Raw genomic sequence first — 23558 nt, forward strand, 5'->3', positions numbered from 1 at the left:
CAAAAAACCGTCTCTCGTTAACGGGAGGACTAAGCACGAGCTCTGGCACGTTTCTTCTTCTTTACTGCTGCTGCTTCTGCCCGCCGCGAGGGGGCGCCCATCCACCCCCGACCGAGCACCCAATCTCTTACACACTTAAAATGAACGTGGTCTTAAGAACCCAGGTTTGAATAGCATGCAGATAATGTTTGCAAGTCCTACTGCCTGTAAACCCGGTGTTTTGGCATCCTTAAATCTGCAATACTTGTTATGTTAAGGAGTTCTATGTCAAGGACTTCTTCATGACCACTTGTGATTGACGAATTGGCCCACGCGCACGCACATACACACGCATAAAACCAGTATATCAGTATATCCTTGCAATTCATCTCGTAGTATAAAGAGGATATACAGTACAGAGACCACTTTGTGAAAGGGAGGCAACAAGCAGTTCTCTTACATGAAGAGCATGCAAGAAGATCTTTAGTGAGACTGACCACTAGAGGGAGCAACGATAGGGATATAGTATTTCAAGTGTTATTAAGGGGAATTCTCTTGTCTCCAGCTAGTTGCTTTCATTTTTAGTGAGTTTAAGTTACATTGTTACTGTACAGCTTCAGACTCGCCAACGCTCACTGAACCCACGCTTTCTCCTCTTGGCCCAGGCAACCTATACTGCACCACCACACACGTACATACCCATCTCCAAACCATTTCTATTCAAGGTTAAATTTTTAAAATACTAGGTTGATTAATAGTACTGAATGCCTACTTAGTGCATGTGACCACCTCCTCCTTGAAATACTGTTACATTTTGGCCATTACATTTTTAAAAAGCTAAGAGGTTAATGCTTTCACCTCACTTGCGCATTTACAATAGAGCAGTAACAAAAACAAAACGAAAAAACACTGACAGTAGCAGGCACAATACAAATGGTTTCTTCATATCAAATACATGTCATATATCCACAGAGTACAACAAAAAAAAAAACTGTGCCCAACACAAGCCTATGCCCTAGCCGTAGCTTTTTTTGTTTTTTTCCCGTCGTTTCTTTTCTATCAGGACTAAAACAAAGCGATGAAAAGATAGCACTGAGGTCTGAAAGCTTGTTTTTGTTTTTTTTCTGCCTAAAAAGTAAAAACGTTGCTACTACTTTTCCCTCTTCGCTGCTGTATGCCTGTAACGGTCCCCTCTGCGACTCTACAAACCTGACCCCTTGGTAATGACACGCACCACCTTCATTATAGAGTGAACACATAAATGAATGGGGAAGACTTGAACGCTGACAACATGATTTCCTACGGGGTTGACCGTCAGTGTCACAGGGAGACAAGCCGCGGGTGGTCATAGGGTCGACGTCTGAGGAGCTCTTATTTGGAAGGGGTACCTTTGAATCTTAAAGGGACACTTACAACAAGTACGTAGCTCGGGAAATTAAAATCCTAATAATACTGCCTCGTGAACAGTGAGAGGTTTTAAGAAAATGAATTAAAAGTCCAGTTGGAAATGAACCGGGAAGGCATCACAACTCGTCTACGTTGCGACAGAAGTGGCGTGAATGGGAGGGGGAGGAGGGAGGGGGGATGAGGGGGGAGGGGGGAGAGGTGGGGTCTTTGTGGACAGTGATGTGCATTCACAAGCCCTGTTGGGCCAGCGAGGCGGACACCTGGTCGGCCAGCGTGGACAGCTGAGGGGAGTCGGCCATGTTGAGGCTGCCGGAGGACGACATGGTGCTGAGCTGCTGTGGCGACTCCTCCAGAGAGATGATCTCCGCGCCGTGGTCAGTGCGCGCCTTGGCCGTCTCGCGGAAGGTCAGTTTGTGGCTCTCAATCTGCAGAGGGAAACGTTTATGAGGGACTGACGATTTGGATGTACATGGAGAGTGGAGACCTGACATTTAGGTGAATTCATATTATTTTACTCAGGATGTGGATTTGTGCATTACAAATATGTATTTGTTTTGAAAATTGTGAATAAAGTTAATGATTGACTTAGTTTGAAGTAGCGCAAAATAATTATTTACATGGCACATTCTCAAAACCAAAATTGTTATACATTTTAGAAATGTATATATATCCTTAGGATTAAGCCACAACTAGGCAAATAGAGAATTTCCCATACACTGGAAATACAATATACAGCCCTCCTACTCCAGTAACAGTAATTAGGGTGGAGATATAGATAGGAAATGACAAATTCCTGTTCTATAAACGTACTCCAGTCGAAACACCTGCACCTTTATACTTTCTTCTTCACTGTTGTAAATAATGTACGCACTGTTAATATTTGTAAAATAAAGAAATAAAATAAATCTTTTTAGCCCTAATTCTAATTCTTGTAAATATTACCATACCATTGGTATTTGCTGTGTTTATTTTAGATTAATTTAGATCTATTTTTCTATATTTCAACGTAATATTATTGATTTAAGTTTTAATTTGTATGTATATAAAAATACTCAACTAATGTTTTATTCCTTGTCTTTATCATTACATCATTGACTCAATATAAAGGACACAGCTGCTGCTTCACTGATCACTCTGCTTTGTGTGATGAGCTCCCTCTAGTGGACAAACAGCAGCATTGTTACAAAGGTGTGTCCAGTCAGGCAACATCAGTTTGCAGCAGGTGCACCATTTTGTGTACACTAAACACAATACTGCCAATATGGCCGCTCTCAATTTTTATTCTTTGGTATTTTATATGGCTCTAGGCCTATGTCAACATGTGCTATACACAAGAGCATGCTCTCATAATCTTCTATTCAGTGTGCAGTTTTAATGAAGGCCATCTACCCACTATTGTGCACCAGCATGTGGCATTTAAAGAGGGTCAAACAACATCAGAACATTCTTCTTTTTTCTGATAGCGGGGGCAATGAGTTGCGATGGGCTGGCACCAGGGCTTTTATTTACAGTTTGGTGATCTGCTTTGTAAAATTAAATTAAACTTGTTCTTGACGCCAATATACTGCCTCAGCCGCTCTTGAGTGTAGATTCCACCATGTGCTTCTCCTGGTCACCCTTTGTGATAAGATGGAAAAATCATGTACCTCTCAGGGATTTCTCTTTCCACAGAAACACAATCTGAAGTACGTTGTTTCTACTCAGTGATTATACTCCTTACCAATAAATAACATGATGTACTACTTCAGAGAGCTAGTATGATACAAATGTAGTGGTTGTATAGAAAGACTGTAATTGTTCTAATCTTCTAGTCTATTCTCTTGTACTTACAGGAGTCCTCGATCTTTATGAGTGGGTTGGTGAGGACGGGTGTGGTGGGGACGGGGGACACTGTCTGTGGGGTGAGAGGGGGTGTGATGCCGGGGGAGGGCAGGGAGGGGCTGTCCGAGACGCTGCCCTCTCGGCTCTGACGCTGCGAGATGATCAAGGAGCCAACAGAAACATGTGTGATGGAAATAACACAACACAAATAATAAACAAAAGAAGATGAAGCACAGGTCAATGATCAGAACAGAAATTAGGGCTGCACAACAATTCAACCGCAGCGTTAGTCATCGTTTGGTCTGTTTTTGTTTCGAATTGTAAACATTTAAAGAGAAAGTAAAGGAATTTGCACTTTTATTGAATTGAAATCACTGTCAAAATAATGTTCTAGTACAGGGGACTCCAAGTAAATTTCCCCTGGGGCCAAAATATATTGGGAGTGTATTGCCGGGGTCCATAAACTAAAGCTCCAGTAAAAGTTGTTTTGATTGTGAATATTCTATTAGAAGAAACTTATTTCCAATAAATGAATAATAAGGATCCGGACTGCAGCTTCATAAAAAATGGCTTACGCTTGTATTGCACTTAGAAGTTTCTGCTAGTCATTATTTATTCACTTCACACCAAGGTGGTGGTAACTAATGTGGCCACAGTAACCCTGGGGCAGACATGGCTATAAAGTGTTGTTTATATCCTGATTGTTTATCAGTGCCCTCTGTTGGACACGTGTGGAATTCTTTACATTCTTTAAGCTGCCCCCTAGTGGTTATTTCTTTAAAAAACGTACTCTTTTTTTTGACATACTCGGAAATGCATGCTCTATAAGTCAGGGGCCGGATTGAATCCTCTAGCGGGCCGGATTTGGCCAGCGGGCCGCCAGTTGGAGACCCCTGTTCTAGCATATAGTTATTTCTCATATTGTGCAGCCCTAATAGAAATCATATAATGAACTGAAATAATATTATGGATGACAGCAATGACTGAACAAAGGAATAAATTCGAACAAAGCATAAAACCACAATGAAATGAACCATGAATATAAACCTACTCTTATGTTCCAATGCAGCTTTTATACAACGCTATATAACAGCATACTCACACTGAATATTATGTTTATGTAAAGGGTATGTATTTTACTGTGCTAAACTCTCTCTGGTTCCTGTAGGGTGTTTTTACATGGCACTAAAAGCCACTACATGCCAAAAATAGCCAGTTTGTGTGCAACGAACCACTAACTACAAGCAGACAACTCAAAACATCCCTAAATCCCCGTGTTTAAAGAAGAGAAAACTTAATGCATCACTTTGTAATATCGACTAACAAGGATCAAATATTACAGTAGGTTAAAAATCATCACTTTATGCAGTTCTTCAGTTCCTGTTCACACGTGTCAGCTGCTTTCATTGTGAAGAGTAAAATGAAATGCTGACAACATTTCACCCATTTCCTCTCAAGTGTCCCCTTTCTAGCTTTTTTTGTCTGTTATTACTCTCTGCCCGTGTTGCACATTAGAGCTACAGATGCTGCATTCAAGTTATTTAAGACACAGCCATCTCCAGAGATCAAAGACAAAAGCTGAGGAGGTATTTCCATGGCAACAGTGAGCCGCTAACAGAGGAACTGCCCACACGGCACAGGGGTAGTACTTTTCACTGTGGGTTTGAAGCCCTTACCCTCCTCTGCCCTCCTCCCGGGGTGTGACCGATGTTGTCCAGAGACCCAACCTTGGACTGGACTTTGAACTCCAACTTCTCGGTCTTGATTTCAATGTTTCCACCACCTCCACAAAGAAAAGCATTCATGTGAGAATTCCTTTAAAGAATTAATGCGTTCTAGTCAAATGGGTGTCCTGTCTACTGAGCCTCATTAGCACCACGATTACTTGCAGTGTATAGCTCACTACAGTGTCCTAATCATACCTGGTTTATGGCGAATGTTGTCTTTAGAGCCGCACTTGGCCTGGACGTTGCTCAAATCGATCTTTTTGTGCACAATTTGAACCTGTGCAAAAGACAAAAAAACAAGAGCAAAAGCTGATGAGCTGCACATTCGATCCACTCCCATGCAAATCAAATGCATGTCTGGTTAGTCTTTTAGAGGCCGCTTTACTACGACAGACCCTGATGTTTAATATTGTTTGGCAGAAAAACGTAGAAAACGAGAACTATTTAGTACAGAATATTTAGTTTTCTGTGTTATGGTCTACAGTTGGACATGCAGTGCTCATGTTCGGAGCAGATAGGAGCTGTAAGATGGTCATGCAGCTCAGTGCCAGCCCCTGTCATGGCGCTCGTCTGAACAAAGTGCTCTGTCTCTTTGAGCTGAGGTCAACTCTGTAACAGGCCCGCTCTGTCTGAGGACACACACACTGGGCCATTGTCAGGGTCTAAAGGCTTCTTCTGAGAGAATGTGTATTCTTTTGTATATCAAATACCACTATGATCTTCTCTTGTCGATCTCCTGATGTTTAAAAAGTTCAACAGTGGACATAGAAGACTGGCATGCAGACAGAGGGCCAGGTTTGTTGGTAAATTTTCAGACAGAAGACAACAGACGTGACACAGGTTCATTGCACCATGAGCATTACATAAGGGTTAGTCAGATCTCAGAGACAGAGGGGATGCATTCAGGTGCGTCAGTTTAGTTCTGCTCTATTGGAGGGCATGAAATGCTCACGACGATTTCAAGTGCCACGACACTGTTAGGAGGTGTTAACAGTGCTGCAGGGCAGAGGTCAGAGGATGGACGGACAGACAGGTGCATCCTGCTCCTCTGAAGGTGCATTCAGGAGCAGCAGCAGAAGCTTCAGGGCCAGCCCCTTTCTACTCACATTGCCACCACCAGGTGCGTGTTTTATATTATCTTTGGAGCCACACCGCGACTGCACATTGGCTAACTCCAACTTCTTGTCAAAAATTTGAACCTGCAAAGTCAATATGTGGGAAAGACATGTTATCCTTGGACAGAAATCGCAGCCGAGCGTCAAGTGAGAACCAGAGCTAGAGAAAAGTTGGTCTTTGGGATGAGAGAGGTGTGAGTACAAGGGGGTGTGGCTTAGTAGGATGAAAGACATGAGATGTATTTACCGTGTGTCTGAGGATCATGATTGTGGAGCTACGTACTACAGTGAGACTCCGTTATAATGCACAGACAGCTCAGATCAGCTCTTAGACTGCAGGACGAGGACCAGTGTTTTGACCAGTCCAAGTCTAGACCACAGTCTGAGACCAGAGCTGCCTCTGAGGATCATAACTGCAGAGATACTCAAAACCGCGTTGAGTTTATCCCTTGAGTTACTCACTTGGCCGCCACCAGGAACATGTTTGATATTGTCTTTGGAGCCGCACTTAGACTGGACATTACTAAAGTCCAACTTCTGATCAAGAACCTTAACCTGAAAAAGTGCAGAGTAAGGGAAGAGACCATTACCTTTGAGTATGTGTGAGTTTGTGTGAAGAATGTAATGAGAGAAGCCCAAAGAGAAAAGGTCAAATAATAAAGAGATTCATTTCAATGAGGTACTTAAGACGTTAACCAGCTCCAGTGTTGAAAAGACCCTCACCTTTCCTCCTCCAGGGGTGTGCTTAAGGTTGTCTTTTGAGCCGCAGCGAGCCTGAACAGTCGAGAAGTCCACCTTCTTGTCAAGGATTTGGACCTGCAAACAAGTTACAAACAGACAAAATATCATTAAACCAACACACAGTAATGCAATCCCTAAAAGAGAGATTATGCCCGGAGGGAAGAAAGAGTAGACAGACATGCAGTACTTTTAATAGTAAGGGTCTGTCCATCAGGGGTGTATTTGAACTTAATGAGACAAGTATCATTATCAAAACATTAAAGGCACAGGGGAACAGCAAAATAAATGCATTTTGTTTCAGCTGCCTGTTATTCTTTTGATTGACCTATTTCAATCATCTGAAGCTGTTGAGTGTCAAGGTGCCAATAATAGTCTGTAGTGCTGTTATAAAAATGTAATATAATAATTTTATCTCATCAGCCCACGCTATTGTCAGTGTTGTAATGTTACTAAAAGTGTTTAAGGATCATAACTGCAGAGATACTCAAGAAATCCATGTTGAGTCTATCCCTCAGTTACTCACATTGCCGCCACCGGGAACATGTTTAATATTGCCTTTGGAGCCGCACTTAGACTGGACATTACTAAAGTCCAACTTCTGTTCAAGGATTTGTACCTGAAAAATCAAAAGCTAGAGTTGACATTTGAAAGAAAGAAGACGGCACACGAGTTTGTGAAACCTGTACAAAAAAATGATAACAATAATGATTCAGACAGATGTGAAACAAAACCAAGCAGCAGGTCACAAGTACAAACACAAACATTAACAGGATGAGTCTGCGCAGACTGTAATGTGGTGTACAGCACAGCGTTCTGTTACCCTGCCGCCTCCAGGCTGGTGCTTGATGTTCTCTGTGGAGCCGATCTTGGAGCGGACGTTCTTGAGGTCGGGCAGAGGCGCACCGGAGGCAGAGGCAGCTGCAGGGGCCAGGGGCCCGGGGCGACTCTTCAGGGAACCTGGAGATTTTGGTGTTGAACGCACCACCGCCACCTTCTTCACTTTGTTAGCTTCAGCCGCTGACTTCTGCGCCTGACTCCCTGGAGATTTGGGAGTGCCAGGGCTGCTCTGTCCACTTACATGATCTTAAAAAAAATATGTCCAAATGCTGAATACATACACACACACGGGTGTGAAGGTTAAGGACAGTTCAACAAGTGAAAAAAATCTAGTGACTACTGAAGCTGCCCAAGTGTGATGCAGGCGGGGCCTGATCAGACTGTGACGTGTGCCATGCCCAACAACAGTGCGCCATGTGCAACTTTTACCTTTGTCATTTTTGGGAGTAGGAGGTTTCTTGCCATTAGCTGTATCATAAAATATGACACATCATAAGTAACCCTTACTTCTACTCAAATCATAGAAAAAACTTAATGTTGAATAAAGGCCAGAGGAAATGACAGTTCGTATGTTCGTACCTGGCTGAGCAGCTCGAGCTGCAGTTTTGCCTGCTGGGGTCTTCGCGATCTAAAAACACAGACATTCATGAGTTCCCTTTGATGTTTTTGTTATAGCAGAAAACAAATGGATCAACCAATATCCGGATATGAACAAATACATGGTATGTATCGTTTCAGTATTGACCTTGATGTTTAAGGTCAAATCCACACAAATGCACTCCGGTCCGGTCCATACTCACTCTGGTCTGGTCTCGCTCTGCGCTGCCGGTTTTAACAGGGATGGAGCTGTGTCCGTTTCGGGGAGACTGTAATTTACTCTTTGCATTGACTGCCGGTCGTTTAAGGGATGAGGGAGGTATTTGGGTTGAGGGGTGTGTCTTTCTCACAAACAAATGAAAATGAAAGAATGAGCAACAAAACAGAAAAGACTAAAACATGAATGCACGCAAATGAAATCAGAAAATAATAATCAGAAAATGAAAAGTGAATGACGTCTATGAGGTGGGCACTTACCTTATCTGCAGGGCTCTCCGTTTTTGCTTGAGCTATGGAGAAAAGGAAGAAAAACATTTTAATAGAGCGATCAAAGCCACCCAAGTTGAAAACATTAGAATAATTTAAAGTCGGCAAATCAATGAAACAGGTGATGCAGGGTGTGTGCCATGCAGAGTGAGTCATTCAAATGCGCGTGTCAACAGTGGCTGATTCAGGGGCTGCATAACCTGTGGAGTGCGCGAAAACAACCAAAAAAGTGGGGAGGTTGTCTTCTTTGAATTAATATCCTTTGTTGAAAAAATTGGAAGAGGAACTGCATAAAAAGCAAATTCAAGAGAGAGAAAAAAACAAAGCAAAACAAAACAAAACAAAACTGAAGAGCGCTAACAAGAGGATAACCTGATATTGCAGGACTTCCAACAGACCTTTACAAACAGCCACTGGCACCATTGACTTTCTAGCAGGAGATGTGTGTCTTGCTTCAGTGCTGTGCAAAGCCATTGTCTCTGAATTGTTGGAGAAGTCAGATTCTGAATAGCCGTCTTTGTCATGTGAGTTATTCTCGGCCACATTGTCAAGTAGTGTTGTTGGGGAATCGCACTGGGCTTCGTGCATTTGAGTCGAACCATCTTCTGCTTCAGTTTGTCCCGGACTGTAACCGGCGTCTGACAAGCTTTGGGTGCGTTGTCCGTGTTTGACATTTGCGTCTGATTCATCATGTTCTGCGTCAACGTTTTCACTGCGTTGCCCTTGGTCTATCGCAGTTAAATCCTCCAGTGCTGCACTGCGGACGAGGGACGCGTCCAGACTGATCCCGTCCAAGCACTCAGTGGCGTCCAAGCTGATTGCCCTTTTGGCGTCGGCCTCGTTCCACTCAGCGCTCCCCCTCGCGGCCTGTCCCGTCGCTGCGAGTTCTTCTGAGGCCCACAGAGGCTCGGTAAGCTTCTTCCCGCTGTCCGCCGTGTCGTCTCGTCCTGGGACAACACAACAGGACGCTCCCATGAAGTCACCGCTCCGCCCGGACACAGAGCGGGACAGTCCGTCTGCAAAGGCGCTAAGCCGTCCAGTGGGAGCAGGGGCTTGTTTGGAAAGGACATTAATGGGGACAGTGACAGCACTGGCTTTCACTGACTCCCTCCCCCATTGAAAAGAAATGTAAACATAAAAGGGCACTTGACGTCCAATAAAACATCGATCTAACGTGTAAAGATGAAATAAAATAAAGAAACTTACTCTATTAAATGTGAAAACTGTGAAATGGGAAGTGACCACGGCGGTTGGATTCATAACAAAACAAAATGGAAGTGACGCATTCAACATTATGAACACACAGTGGTCAGTTTTACACTGAATCTGAACCGCAGCTTTATTCATTTATAAGAAAATTGTATTGAACACAATTGGAAGATTTATTTGAACAGGGCGATGTGGCTGACCAGAGTATATTGAATTTGACCACTTTCAAGCAAAACAACGCATTTAATTGATAGACGTATTGTTCTTTGTAAATTCCTCTTCCTTGTTAAGTTACTATTTTGAGAAGAAGTTAAAAAAAAAAACTCTAAATACACCGCCTAGAAGAAAATGTCGGCTGAAGAATTTACTGTTTTGACCTGGGGTTGCAGCAATTGCTCAGGTATAGGTTCAGCAACACTATGTGCCCAAAGAAGGAGATCAGCTGAACATCCCGAAAGACCAATCAATGGTTTTCTTCTTCCCTGATGGCACGGTGGGCATATTCCAAGATGAAAATGCCAGGATTCATCGGGCTCACATTGTGAGAAAGTGGTTCAGGGAGCATGAGACATCATCTGGTGGATAAGCCACCTCAGAGTCCAGCATCCATCTTAAACCTATTGGGATGTGCTGGAGAAGCCTTTGCACAGTGGTCACACTCTCCCATCATCAAAATAAGATGTTGATGAAAAAAAGTGCACTAATAACACTGGATCTTCTGACATTGCAAAAGCTCATTGAAACAATGCCACAGCGAATGAGTGCTGTAATCAAAGCTGAAGGCCGTCCAACAAAATATTACAACGTGTGGCCTTTTTTTGTCAGGCAGTGTATTTTCAGACTAGAACTATTCCTTAATCTCTTACCACCCACCTTAACCTTTTCTCCAGTTCGACTTTACCCAAATCTAAAAGCTTCTAAACTGGCACTAACAGTCTATAGGCCAGAGCAACGCCTCCTTTGAAAGCTAAGAAAAACTGATCTAAACAGATGGTTTTTCCTTGCATTGTTACCGTGTTGTGGTCCCTTTTTTTCCACATTCTCTTTCATCTACTTTTTGCCACCATTTTGTTGTTTTTGTCACCTTTTTGTCATCACTTTTTTTGTCATATTTTTTAGTTTTTGTCTTGTCTTGTTTTATTCTTGTTCTTGTCACTATTTTGACACTTTTCTCAAGAAGCTTCTCGATTTGGGTAAAGCCAAACTGGAGATAATGTGCTCTGTTATGTGGGGGTGAAGAGGTTAAAGAACTGTTAAGCAGAGCGTTTGTTAAAAATGAATCCTTAGTTAAAGGCATCTGTAATATCTTGCCACGTCTCAAAACACTAAACAGAACTGATGTATCTGAAAGGCTACCCAGAGGAAAAAACAATTCATTTCCTTCATTCCTTCATCCGCAGCATCTCCATTTATGATTTGCCCATTGTCTTAAGTGTATTCATGGATAACATCACCCTCAAATGAATGCAGTCAGGCGTCAGTCAATAGCATTTAGAGGTCCTACCTGTTGGAGTCGCTCCCGCTGTCGGTCGAACATGAAGAGGCAGAGGGGAAAAAAACACACAAGAGCACTGTCAGTAATGGGCCTCTGTCATTCAAGCCTGATTAATGCACCCACTGGGAGGAAATCAATGCAAGCCAATACAGCATACAGCCACTGTTAATTCTAATAGCCCATAGCAGACCGATTATGACAAGTAGGCATTGGTGAATATACGCAGGCACGTTTCCATAGGATTTGTACTGGACACCATGCTGTAGCTGTACCACACCTAAGCAATACTACACAGCTGTTTTGGACATTATCCGGGAGCGCAACAACATCTGCGGAACAGATCCTCAGAGCCTGGAGTCCGCCAGCGGTTTTCGAGACATTCCCTTTGCGCAAAAATACCCTGAGATGTCGTAACCATGTTTTCTCAGTTTTAAATAGACTTGAGTTACATCTCGTGCGCTGAAAGAAAAGCGAAGCTGTCACAGGGCAAGCATAATGGGAAAAGAAAGCAAGAAACACAAAAGGCAGAGGAGGAAGAAGTTCCCGATAACTGTGCAACAAGTATAAAGGATTCCCGGCAGTAATGAGAACTGGGGATAAAAATAATTGTAAAACTGGCAGCACTTTACATCATAGCACAGAAATAGGATGGTAACAGGTTGGAAATAGCGTGATGATTAGAAGTGTCACATGGTAATTACATGGAAAGGGCACACCTAATGTAATATGATAAGCTCTAAACCCAATCTAGTATCAAGACGGCAAATTACCAGGAAATAGGGGTGCAAAATATATTGGTAAATTATGTGTTTTGCTTAATTAGTTGACGCAATATTCATACCGCGAGAAGCCACATAGTATTGCAAAATCACTTTTTAAGTCTTATCTGACTGAAATGTTCACATTGTTTGCCACATAACCTATAAAAAAAACAAAAAACACATGATACCCTAACATGTGGAGAACGATTAGTTTAGTCATAATTTTACTAATTTAGCAAAATTTTAGCCTCATTTAGAATTTCTTCTTCAGTCTATTTTACACATTAACTCCTTTATTTAACACATTTATGATTTACCACAAAAATAATTCTATTAAAGCTCAAGTTATTTACTTAAATAGATCATTTTCGTAGTCCCTCTGGGGGTAATACAAGTGTTAATGGGATGATTTGGGGGCTTTCATCTCCCCCTGGCGTCTCTGACCAGAAAACCACAATTGCAACTTTCCTGCCCCAGGGTTGGAGGCACAATACACACTAATAGAGTCACGAAGACGAAGCTAACAGGCTAACGGCAAAGCTAACCGCGGGCTAGCGACACTTAAACTGTATTTACAGCCAAGTTTGATTGAAAAAAAATATCTACATTGTGTCATTGAGTTGTGGCACAACTCTCTCTCCCTTTGTCACCTACAGTGGCGCTTATCGCATCTAGGGGCATGAGTTACTTTAATATCGCAATAATATTATCGCATTTTTTTTACTACAGATCTCTTTTATGTAAATATGCAAATTATATGCAAAGAGGGCAAAAAAAATCAGTTCTCATTATCTATCTAATTTCCATCCTATTAGCATCTTATTACTGTGCTGTAAAGAAAAATGTGACCATATCATTACGTTCATCTATGACCATTTCTACTTAAACCCCGACCCCATTACTTTTAACTCCACCACTACTTGAGTAACAGCATTCGGTTACTTTCCACCTCTGCCCAAAGCTCAACCCACTCCCAAATGAGATGCTGCAACAAAAACAAAGCGTTTAAATCAAACATAAACAACACCAGGCATGTTGACAACTTAAAACGAACAAGCGGCTCAGAGGAGAGAGAGAGCTTGTTGGCGGGAGGCGTACCGGACTGCCCCTCATCTTCACATGGGGCGCTCTTTTTGTCTTCTTCTGCTGTCTCCGCTGCGGGGTACATACATACAAAACGAGTTACACAACAGTGACACGATTGGCCCCATAGATTTTCCATAATGCTTGTTCAATCTCTTCCTCTCTGTTGTTTGAGTTACTTGGGGTCACTTGCGGTATTTCTCATGTCCTGGGACTTGGAAAGCTGGTTAGCACATCAAGGGGACTTTTCACCTTGTTGATCCCACTTCCAGTCACAATTTGGACAAGCTGTCAGTGCAAGTAGGAGTGATCAAAGACGGATTTATGCTGAGCACCGCAGTGGACAAATCTCAAAAGTATTTTTCCATGCCCTTGGCTTTTAGAAAACACGAAGAAGAGACTGAACAAGCAAATAGCCTCTTGATAAACATTGTCTGCAGTGACAGCCGCGATGCTTTATGTCTTCCTCCCGCTCAAGACGGCTATAAATACCACACAAGCTGGGTTCAAAGCAGATGTTTAAATAAAGGCGGGAATAAAGGGGGAGAAAAGTTAGTCAAAGCTGAAAAAACAATACAAAGTCAACCAAGCAAAACCAAGAAGAGCATTTCTCTGTTAAAAAACTGAAAAAAAGGTTAACCCAAGTGGTCAAAACCAAAGCATGCCAAAGCAAGGTTAGTAGTGGACTGCAGGCCATACCGGGTGGAACCTCACTGTCCTCCTCAGCGGGACAAGGCTCGTCCTCGACGCCCTGAACGCTGTCAGGGCCCGCAGTGAGGCCATTCTCACTCGGGACGGCTTCCTCCTCTGTGGACCGGGTTAAAAATGGATTTGTAAGAACTTAAGTTAGCACAGAGGAAAGACAGACATCCTGGTGGGTCCTGAGGAGAAGATACTATTTTTATACCACCAATAAAATACGTCGGCAGGAATGACATAGACATATATATCACCACTAAAAAGAAATGTTTTATATACAGCATGTACTGTGTTTGTTCCATAGATACAAGTGGACGATTATAGAGCTTATTGGTAGTCTAACTTCCTTCTACACAGTTTCACAAAGTATAACATTATGGCACCACTGGAGCAGTTATGTTTGAGAGTAAAAAGTGAAATACTTCAGTCACAATCTCAATACAACATTTTTGACATAGGGCGTCATTTCATAGTTTTCCAGAGAGTTGTTGATTTCTGGAGATATTTAATTTTCTAATTCATGCAGTCCTTATATTTGAAGAGTTTATTGGTGCTAGGCTAGTGCATGTCTATGGTAACTAGTAGCCTGCATTAAAAACCTCTTCAAAATCATTGGGTAGTCTTCCAAACGTTGCCATATCTGATTTGTAGAAAGCTCCTTTGTGAATTCCACATATAGTAACGCCGGCCGCTGGTAAACAAACTACTGTAGATCCGGTAACCTAGCAGATCACTCCGCCGCTGCGTAGCTTGTTACCAGGAAGCTGATGCTCCTCAAATATAAGTTCTTTTAAATGCAAAATGGTTATAATAAAAAAAAAAAGATCCAGTCAACACAGACATTTATATCGGTAGTCTTGTGTTATAAGTGATTTGCCTCAGATGCACTGTGCTTGGGTCAGACTATTTTAATGCAGGCTACTAGTTACCATAGACATGCACTAGCCTAGCACTAGCCTAGCGCAACTAAACTCTTCAAATATAAGGACTGCATGAATAAAAAATAATAATAATATCTCCAGAAATCAACAACACTCTGGATAACCCGTGCTCATGTTAAGTCATTGTGCAGTACTTTAAACATCTGAATTCAAAACTGCTTTTCATATTTACAGTAAATAATGAGATTACATCGCCGACTGAACCGGTTTAGGCAGGTTTTGGGATCAAGCTTGAAACAAAAAGACATGGAAAATGCCCAACATTATTCACATCATGATTACACCCAGCATTAAAAAAAACACCAGCCAAATAACACATGTGTGGTACATGCCAGAGCATCTAATGAGCTCATCCAAATCAATGACCTTTTGGCTCAACTATTTCTTGCAGATGTTGTTGTTATGACGATGGGGCAACAAAAGCCCATGTGCATAGAAAACAGCTTAAATCGATGAGTAGACTTGCAAATCAATATCTCGCAACAATAAAGACACGGTTTGCCTTGTCTGATTGAGAAGAGGGTCTGTGAAAGTGATAGATATCGACTGATCCAAGATGGCGGACATGGATCTCGTTGTAGGCAAAGCAATTCTATTTGTCCCATGTAAATCTGGCACGGCCTAACAAAAGGTGACTAGGCTTACGTGACTACTACAACAACTACTACAACTGCCTATGACACAAGTATTCCAATACTCACTGTGTACTTTGCCCTTGATGAATGCGCTGTTTACTTTTTGCTTCCTGCTCGAGTGCGAGATAAGAAGAAATGGAAATGGGGAGAAGCAGTGCACTAGTGAGGGCTGTAAGCTCGGGAAGGCTAAGCTACGAACTAATTGGCCGTATGGTTAGAGACGGGATGACATAGAGAGAAAACAATGATGAAGAAGTCTGCGCAAGATGTTTCTTAAGTGAAATTACTCAATGTTTGAGCAGTTGAAGAGCTCCCCGACAGATTTGAGGAGCCATGTGGTGTTTAATTACCCATAAAGGCATAATTGGTGTGAATAATTAGTGTTGCCAGAGGTGTTCTCAAATAAAACAACAACTAATACTATTCCTGCTACAATTGCTATGACTTTTTTGACTGAAATTCAATTAGTCACTCTTCTCATTACTGTTAATTACTCAGGGTTGCCAGGTCTATGGTATTTCCACTGGATTTGGCAGCTTTGCAAGTGCTACCGTGTGTATAAAAAAAAAACTGTAGGTTTTGGCATAGCTTTTTTCATAATAAAATATGCTAAGCTTAATTCTCAATAAAAAGCCCTGTTTCAATTGACAAATCCACAAATCCAAGGCCATTAGTTCTGCTCATTTTGAGAGAGAGAGAGAAGGGGTGGATCCGGATCATCAGAGGAGTGCATTGATATGAATATATATCGAAAATCATGGCTGCTATGTATGTAGGTGAGTGTTGGGCGGGTTATTCTGGGGGTTTTGGGAGGGTATGACTGATTATACCTGCCAATACTACACAAACTACTATTACTCCTCCACAAATATTCAGACAATACACAAAAGTCACTCACAAAACAACAAATTTGTTTAGTTTAGTTGAGTCAAATTCACATCATGGTACAGGAAAAAGTACGTTGTTTACCCCCACCTCACTAGAGAAAGTGTTTTTTTGGAGCTGAAGTTGGGGCAGGGTGCATTTGGAGGGCCCTGACCCGAAAGCCTGGATTACAGAGCACAGTGCAGCTGCAGTTAGGCAACCGTCCCAGCCGAGCCGAGCATGTCTTGTATCTATTATGTAAAGAGAGATTACAACAAAGCACTGTGGGGACTGTGTGGGTCTCTGTGTCCAAACTACAAACAAGAAACATACAACTTTGGCCGATCTGCGAGCAAATAAACGTATAACCATCGTTCTTACTTTCAGGCAGACTCTGCAGGGGTGAAAACGGGTGCATTGCCCCGTCAGTTCTGCACCGCACAGTGTTACTTTAATGACGAGCATCTCCCTTTGCACCTTGTCACTTCCTAATTTGAGTCATTACTCGATTCGCGTGCCGTTGGGCCTGCGTAGTGTTGTCACGACAACACACACACATCAGCAAACAATATCAAATATGCTGTTCATCTGTTTTACACCTTTTAAGTACATTGTGACAGTTAACTAAGTCTATGAAAGCATATTATAATAACTCTAGGAAAACATATCCGATCTGACAAAACAGGAAGCTACTTCATATTAGATTAGCATCAAATTCAACTAACCGCATGTACAATCTTTGACTTGCAGTGCTCTAAAAATAAACTTTGTGAAATGTTGTTTTACCAACTTTACTGACCTTAAATTATAGTCTAGCTAGTCTGAGTAAAACTGAATAATGAACTTATATTGGGTAAGGACACACCCGTTTGAAACTCTGACACACCCTCATTCAGTTTGCTCTGGCACCGTTACTGCTTACTTTTCAGACTTTGTTAACATGGACTCATTAGTGATCAGTGAAACAAAGTAACAATTAGTGTGGAAAGAGCTGAGAATTAATGAAACAAATTAGAGGTCGACCAATATGGGGTTTTCTAAGGCCGATGACGATTTTTGGGGATTTTTATTGGCCGATGCCGATATGCCCGGTCGATATATATATATATCTTCAAATTTCTTTATTAGCATTTTTTAAATTTCACACAGGCAGGATTTGAGGACAGTATATTGGTCTGAAAAAAGTAAAAAATTAAGAAAAAATTATAATAAAAAATGTCCCCACTACTCAGGTCTCCTATCCTGTCTCTAACCCCTTCACTGAACCCCCCAGCCCACCCTTCCCACCCATGATCCCCCCCTCCCCCCCATCTGCTAGGGGCCTGAAAGAAAGGAAAACCTGTAAAGCAAGAAGAGTCAAGAAAAAAAGGAAGAAAGAGAAGGAGCAGTAGGAAATAAGTTTAGAAAGAAAAAGATTGGAGAAAAAAAAGAAAAGAAAAGGAAAGGACAGTAGAAGAGAAAAGGAGTAAAATAAAGGAGTGAGCAAAAAAAAAAAAAAAAGATCTAATAGAGTTAAAAACAGAAATGCACTCACACATACATACCGTGAAGAAGGGTAGGAAAGGAGGGGAAAAGATAAAAATGATTAAAAAAAAAAAAAAAAAAAAAAAAAAAATAGATCATTTAAAAAAAAAAGGGGACACAAAAAAATAAAAAAATAAAATTAAAAAAAAATTTAAAAAAAAGGAAAGAAAAGAGAGGGAAAAAAAAAAAAAAAAAAAAAATTATAATAATAATTAAAAAAAGAAGAAATGTAAAAAAAAAAAAAAAAAAAAAAAAAAAAAAAAAGGAGGGGGAAGTGAAAAAGCAGGGAGGGGAAAAGTAAGACAGTCAATTGTGGTAAATATATTAGTGGATGAAAGGTATTGTCTTAGGCGTTATGTTTCATTTTCTCTCTCGTCATCCATGACCTCAGTGTTGTGTGAAAATGCATCCTCTATGTATTTTAAAAACGGGTTCCATGTACTGTAGAACCGTTTATGGGATCCAACAATGGAGGACCTTATTTTTTCAAGCTGTATACATTGTAAAACTTCTTGCAACCAGTTATTGATTGTTGGAGGTGCTTTATGTTTCCATTTAAGAAGAATTTGGCGTTTGGCCAGCAGGGTAGTAAAGGCAATGGCACATTTTATAGTTGGTGACATATTCAAAGACGTAGGTAAACCGAACAGAGCAGTTAAAGGGTTAGCAGGTATATTAATTTCATAAATTCGGGACAGTGTTAGAAAGATGTCCGACCAGTATTTATAGAGCTTTGGGCAAGTCCAGAACATGTGTCCATGGTTTGCGGGTGAGTTTTTACATCTAGGACAGGCGTCCGACACATCCGGGTGTCTTTGAGCAAGTTTTGCGTTCGTAAGATGTGCTCTATATGTTACTTTAAATTGCATCAAGGCGTGTCTTGCGCAGATGGATGAAGTATTTACCAGTTTTTTAATTTCCGCCCATTGTCTCTGAGATATCTTTAGACCAAGGTCGTCTTCCCATTTATTTTTAAAAATAGTTGTAGGATCTGGAATCATAGAATTAATCCTGATATAAATAAGCGAGGTCAGATGTTTTTCAGACCAATGATGATCAAGTAGTTGATCGAAGTCAGTCTCTGGTGGGCGATTCGGGTAATGAGGAAATTGTTTTTGAATGAAGTTGCGGATTTGTAAATACCGAAAAAAGTGATTGGAGGGTAAGCTAAACTTTGTGCGAATTGATTGAAAGGAGGCAAAAGTGTTTTCTTCATACAAGTCCTCTAGGCAGCAAAGGTCATTTGCTGACCACTTTGCAAAGGCCTGGTCTGAACCAGGTTTAAATAGATGGTTATTGTAAATTGGAGCTTTGAGCGAGGCTGCCGATAAGCCAAACCGATTTCTAAATTGAATCCAGATCTTAATTGTATTTATTATCACTGGATTATGAGAAATATCACGGGGTTTAATTGAGCTCTTGGAGCAGGCTATTGAGTGCAAGGAGAAGGGGGATGATCCCGACTCAATCTGAAGCCAGGGAAACCTGGGGTCCGAAGGTTTATGGCTTGTCCAGTATAAAATTTTATGAATGTTTGAAGACCAATAACAATGTTGGAAGTTAGGGAGTGCGAGGCCTCCAGATGATTTAGGCAAGTATAATACCGATCTTTTAACACGTGCTGGTTTGCCTCCCCATATAAAGCTGTTTATCAACTTATCTAGGCTTTGGAAGAAGGATTTATTTATATAAACCGGTATATGTTGGAAGAGATATAGGAATTTCGGAAGTACTATCATTTTTATCAGATTGACTCGTCCTGCAATTGAAAAAGGGAGCGTTCGCCATCTCGCAAAATCTTTTTTACATTTTTCCAAAAGGGGCTCAAAATTTTTCCGGTACAATAAATTAAAATTGTTTGTGATGTTGATCCCCAAGTATTTAAAGCAACCATCTACTATTTTAAATGGGAAGAATGTTTGAGGGAGTTTTTTTGCCAGATCATTTATGGGAAAAAGTTCACTCTTTTGGATATTGAGCTTATATCCTGACAGTTTTCCGAATTGATCAAGAATTGAAAGAATAGGCTTAAGGGATGTCTCAGGGCTCGACACGTACAATAAAAGGTCATCTGCGTACAGTGACAGTTTGTGGATCTGATCGTGCCGTTTAATGCCCTGAAAGTCCTTAAGGCTGCGAAGCCATATTGCTAAAGTTTCAATCACTAAATTAAATAATAAAGGGGATAAGGGGCATCCCTGACGTGTTCCACGTTGAAGAGAGAATTGAGGCGAGTGGATATTATTTGTAATTACCGAAGCAGTGGGGAAAGCATATAACAGTTTTATCCAAGCAATAAAGTCAGAATTAAAACCAAATTTCTCTAAAATAGAAAATAAATATCTCCACTCCACTCTATCGAACGCCTTTTCGGCGTCGAGCGAGATAACGACTTCGGGAGTGTTTGAAGATGGAGTGGAAATGATGTTCAGAAGACGTCTTGTGTTAAAAAAAGAGTGCCTGCCGGGGGTAAATCCAGTTTGATCTAATGTTAACAATGTGGGGATAGCTTCCTGAAGCCGTGTTGCCAGTATCTTAGCGAGTATCTTAACATCTACATTTAACAAGGAGATTGGTCGGTAACTGCTGCAGGAGGTTGGGTTTTTCTCTTTTTTCAGTATCAATGAGATTGAAGCAGTGTACAGACTAGAAGGTAGCTTGCCCTTGTTAAAGGAGTCATTGTACATTCTTACTAAAATAGGAATTAACAGGGAGTGATAGGTTTTGTAGAATTCCACAATGAAACCATCAGGACCTGGCGATTTTCCATTGTGCATTATCTGAAGTGCTTGTTTCACTTCTGTATGGGTGATCGGCTTTCCAAGTGTATCCGCTATGGTTTCATCAATTTTAGGGAAAATCAGGTCATTAACTGGTTTACTAGCAGAGGTGTTACATTCTGAACTATAAAGTTTAGTGTAATATTTCTGAAAAGTTTGGTTAATAATAGCAGGGTCTGAAACAATGGCCCCCTCTTCTGTACGAATTTGTGTAATGAATTTCGATGTATTGGTTGCTCGCGCCTGATGTGCTAACAGCTTCCCAGCTTTCTCTCCGTGTTCGTAGAATTGTTGTTTAGATTGCTTTAGTTGTTTCTCGACGATGCCTGTCATGAGAAGTTCATGTTTTGACTGTAATATTAAACGTTTTTTAAAAAGCTCGGGGTTTGGGGTTATAGAATATTGTTGATCTAATTTGCTAATCTCTTCTCTAATTCGTGAGAGTTCACTTTGTTCTCTTTTTTTAATATAGGAAATATGGGAGATTACCTGTCCGCGAACGAAGGCTTTAAGGGCTTCCCAAAGGATGCTAGGGGTGACTTCCGAATTATCATTAATTTCAATGTAAAGTTTAATTTGTGAAGCTATATATTCTTTAACGTGGTCATCCGTCAACCATTCTCCCCTGAATCGCCATATTCGAGGGGAAGAACTGTTAGAAGGAAAAAATAACTCTATGGAGGTAGGCGCGTGGTCTGAGATTACAATAGGATGGTAATGACAAGCAGTGACAGAATGAATTAGTTGTTTATCAATTAAAAAGAAATCTATCCGCGTAAATGTCTGATGCACATGTGAAAAAAAAGAAAAGTTTCTGAACGAGGGGTTTTTGAGCCTCCATGGGTCTGAGATACCAAAATGTGCTGCATTATTTAATACCACACGGGCTGATTTGGATAATGTGGTGGGTTTAGTAGAGGATCTATCAAATGTAATATCTTGTACTAAGTTGAAGTCGATATATATATATATAAAAGAAAATGTAAAAATAAAATAAATTAAAGGGGAGGTGGGGAGGTGGTCAGGTCAATCGTTCATTTATTCACATTCACATTCACACACTTGCTTGTTTGAATTGGTTGAAGTACCCCAGAAATGGATCCCATGAATGAAAATCATCTATCTTCCCTTTTAATTGTTGTTCCCTGGTACCCATAGAAGTGGGGCAACATCGATGTATTAAGGTTAAGACCAGCCCACTATCCTTAAGGTTAGTGGCTATGGCAGCGTCAGGGTTACACTGATTTATTTATCTATGACGTTTCACTCTCATGACTTGTGATTGGTTGATGCACCAACTCACCTAAAAAAAAAACTCAGGGAACATAGGAACCTGTTTCATTACATCATGGAGCGCCCGGTCGATATTTTTAATCGATTTTCCCAAATGAGTATGTCTGTAATCTTGTAAAAACACAAGTTGGTCACTCCAGCAGTGGCCGGTTTTATTTGATCACTTTAGGTCAGGGGTAGGCAACATCAGGTCCTAGGGCCAAATTCGGCCCTCCTGCAGAAAACCTTTGGCCCCCAAGAGAATTTTGAAGAAACATTTATTCATAAATCAGAGACCAAATATGTGAGAATGACTCTAAAATATGGAAAATACTGTCTATATTTTCACATTTCCCAGCAAAACACCCCATGAGGTCATATATTATGTACAAAATGTATATTGGTAGAAAAAAGGTGCTTTACTTTAGGCAATAATTGTGTGTTTCGGCAAGAAGAAATTCGGCCCTCCATAACACAAACTTGCCTACCCCTGCTTTAGGTGATTCAATCGTAGTTGTTGTCCCAGCCTTGATTAGCTGCTGTTAGCATTAGCATACTGTTGATAGCCAAAAACCCAGTTGCGCAGGTTAAAGCCAACTCAGCGATTCTGTGCTTCAAACTGACATACAGCATGTTCATATTGACTGAGGTTTAGTCAAACTTGTAGCTAACCAAGTATCATGGTTTCTCTGTGTTTCTCTGTTTCCCTGAGGCCTACGAAGTTGTGGGAGGACTCGTTTAAAATCTCTGACTTAGCTCTTTCCAATGCAAACAAGGGAAGTCTCTATTCCCGGAGATTTCGGCTTTTATCGGTGTTAGATCAGCCAATAGCCGATATTGTAAACTACCCAAATATCGGCCTCAAAAACAAATACTGCAAATGTCTACTAGACTACATGTGAAATCTAGAATGAAAAAGTAATGTGACTAATAACAACTTGGCATAGATTGTAAAGCCCATCCCTACACATATACACAGCCTATGTATCGCTGCTTATAAGTAGATTACAGCATATCCTCAATCCTGTCCATTAACCTCTGCCATTATTGGGACGGCTCTATCTGTCCCCAGTGCCCGCTGCGTGACTCACCTTTCATTGAGTGTCCTATCTGCACTCCTCCATTCTCCTGGTGGTTTAGGCTCATGTTGGCCAGGGACGCGCTCACCGTGTCGCCCGCTGCGTAGCTATTCGAGGTGTTGTTCATGTAGTCCATCGCCGGTCACGGTTTAGGGGCTGCGGAAATAGAGGAAGAGAGAGCACAGGAGGCTAAAGCAGGTTAAACAAACACAGCAGCGAAGCGTCCAAATGTCCATGCTGTGACCTTGCCATCAGGGATACTCAGCGCTAAACATTATCTAGTGTTAAAGCTTGTATTTCTAATGGTAGACGAGACGGTCACTTTGTCATCACAGTCACGGCTAAATGTAAACAGACACTAAGGGGTTATTTTTGACATCGTGACGCGGGAGCAGGGCCTCGTGTTTCGGACCTGTGGACAAAAATAGCCCCCCACTGCCCGTGCGCCCGGCTTCCTCAGCTGTGATAAGTTGCGCTTCCTAAACAACCACCGACGACCACCGTCA

The 23558-nt window shown here is 41.3% G+C and overlaps 1 protein-coding gene and 1 pseudogene across 17 annotated transcripts in view; both read right to left on the reverse strand.

Annotated features, from left to right (window-relative positions):
• Positions 1–1539: 1539 nt before the first annotated feature.
• Positions 1540–23558, reverse strand: part of LOC306979066 (uncharacterized protein) — a 30314-nt gene continuing 8295 nt past the window's right edge. Inside the window, exons 2-18 of one of the 16 annotated variants that reach the window (XM_079577870.1) lie at positions 23065–23208; positions 13958–14065; positions 13274–13330; positions 11424–11441; positions 8702–8733; positions 8428–8565; positions 8207–8255; positions 8057–8095; positions 7611–7873; positions 7314–7406; positions 6773–6865; positions 6512–6604; positions 6041–6133; positions 5130–5211; positions 4884–4990; positions 3217–3358; positions 1670–1811 (exon numbers count right to left, since the gene is read on the reverse strand). In XM_079577870.1, the coding sequence (XP_079433996.1) occupies positions 1807–1811; positions 3217–3358; positions 4884–4990; positions 5130–5211; positions 6041–6133; positions 6512–6604; positions 6773–6865; positions 7314–7406; positions 7611–7873; positions 8057–8095; positions 8207–8255; positions 8428–8565; positions 8702–8733; positions 11424–11441; positions 13274–13330; positions 13958–14065; positions 23065–23188 (1536 nt within the window). In that variant the 5' untranslated portion in view covers positions 23189–23208 and the 3' untranslated portion in view covers positions 1670–1806. Of the gene's footprint in view, positions 1812–3216; positions 3359–4883; positions 4991–5129; positions 5212–6040; positions 6134–6511; positions 6605–6772; positions 6866–7313; positions 7407–7610; positions 7874–8056; positions 8096–8206; positions 8256–8427; positions 8566–8701; positions 8734–11423; positions 11442–13273; positions 13331–13957; positions 14066–23064; positions 23209–23558 lie in introns of all 16 variants that reach the window. The other 15 variants (XM_079577861.1, XM_079577874.1, XM_079577875.1 and 12 more) reach the window with 15 other exon arrangements.
• Positions 8740–10959, reverse strand: LOC306978248 (annotated as a pseudogene). The gene is made up of 2 exons: positions 10933–10959; positions 8740–9804 (listed from the first exon to the last, which is right to left on the reverse strand). The product of its transcript is annotated as an uncharacterized misc_RNA (transcript).

This window comes from Gobius niger (assembly GCF_951799975.1).
Source record: "Gobius niger genome assembly, chromosome: 19".
NCBI classification, from domain to species: domain Eukaryota; kingdom Metazoa; phylum Chordata; class Actinopteri; order Gobiiformes; family Gobiidae; genus Gobius; species Gobius niger.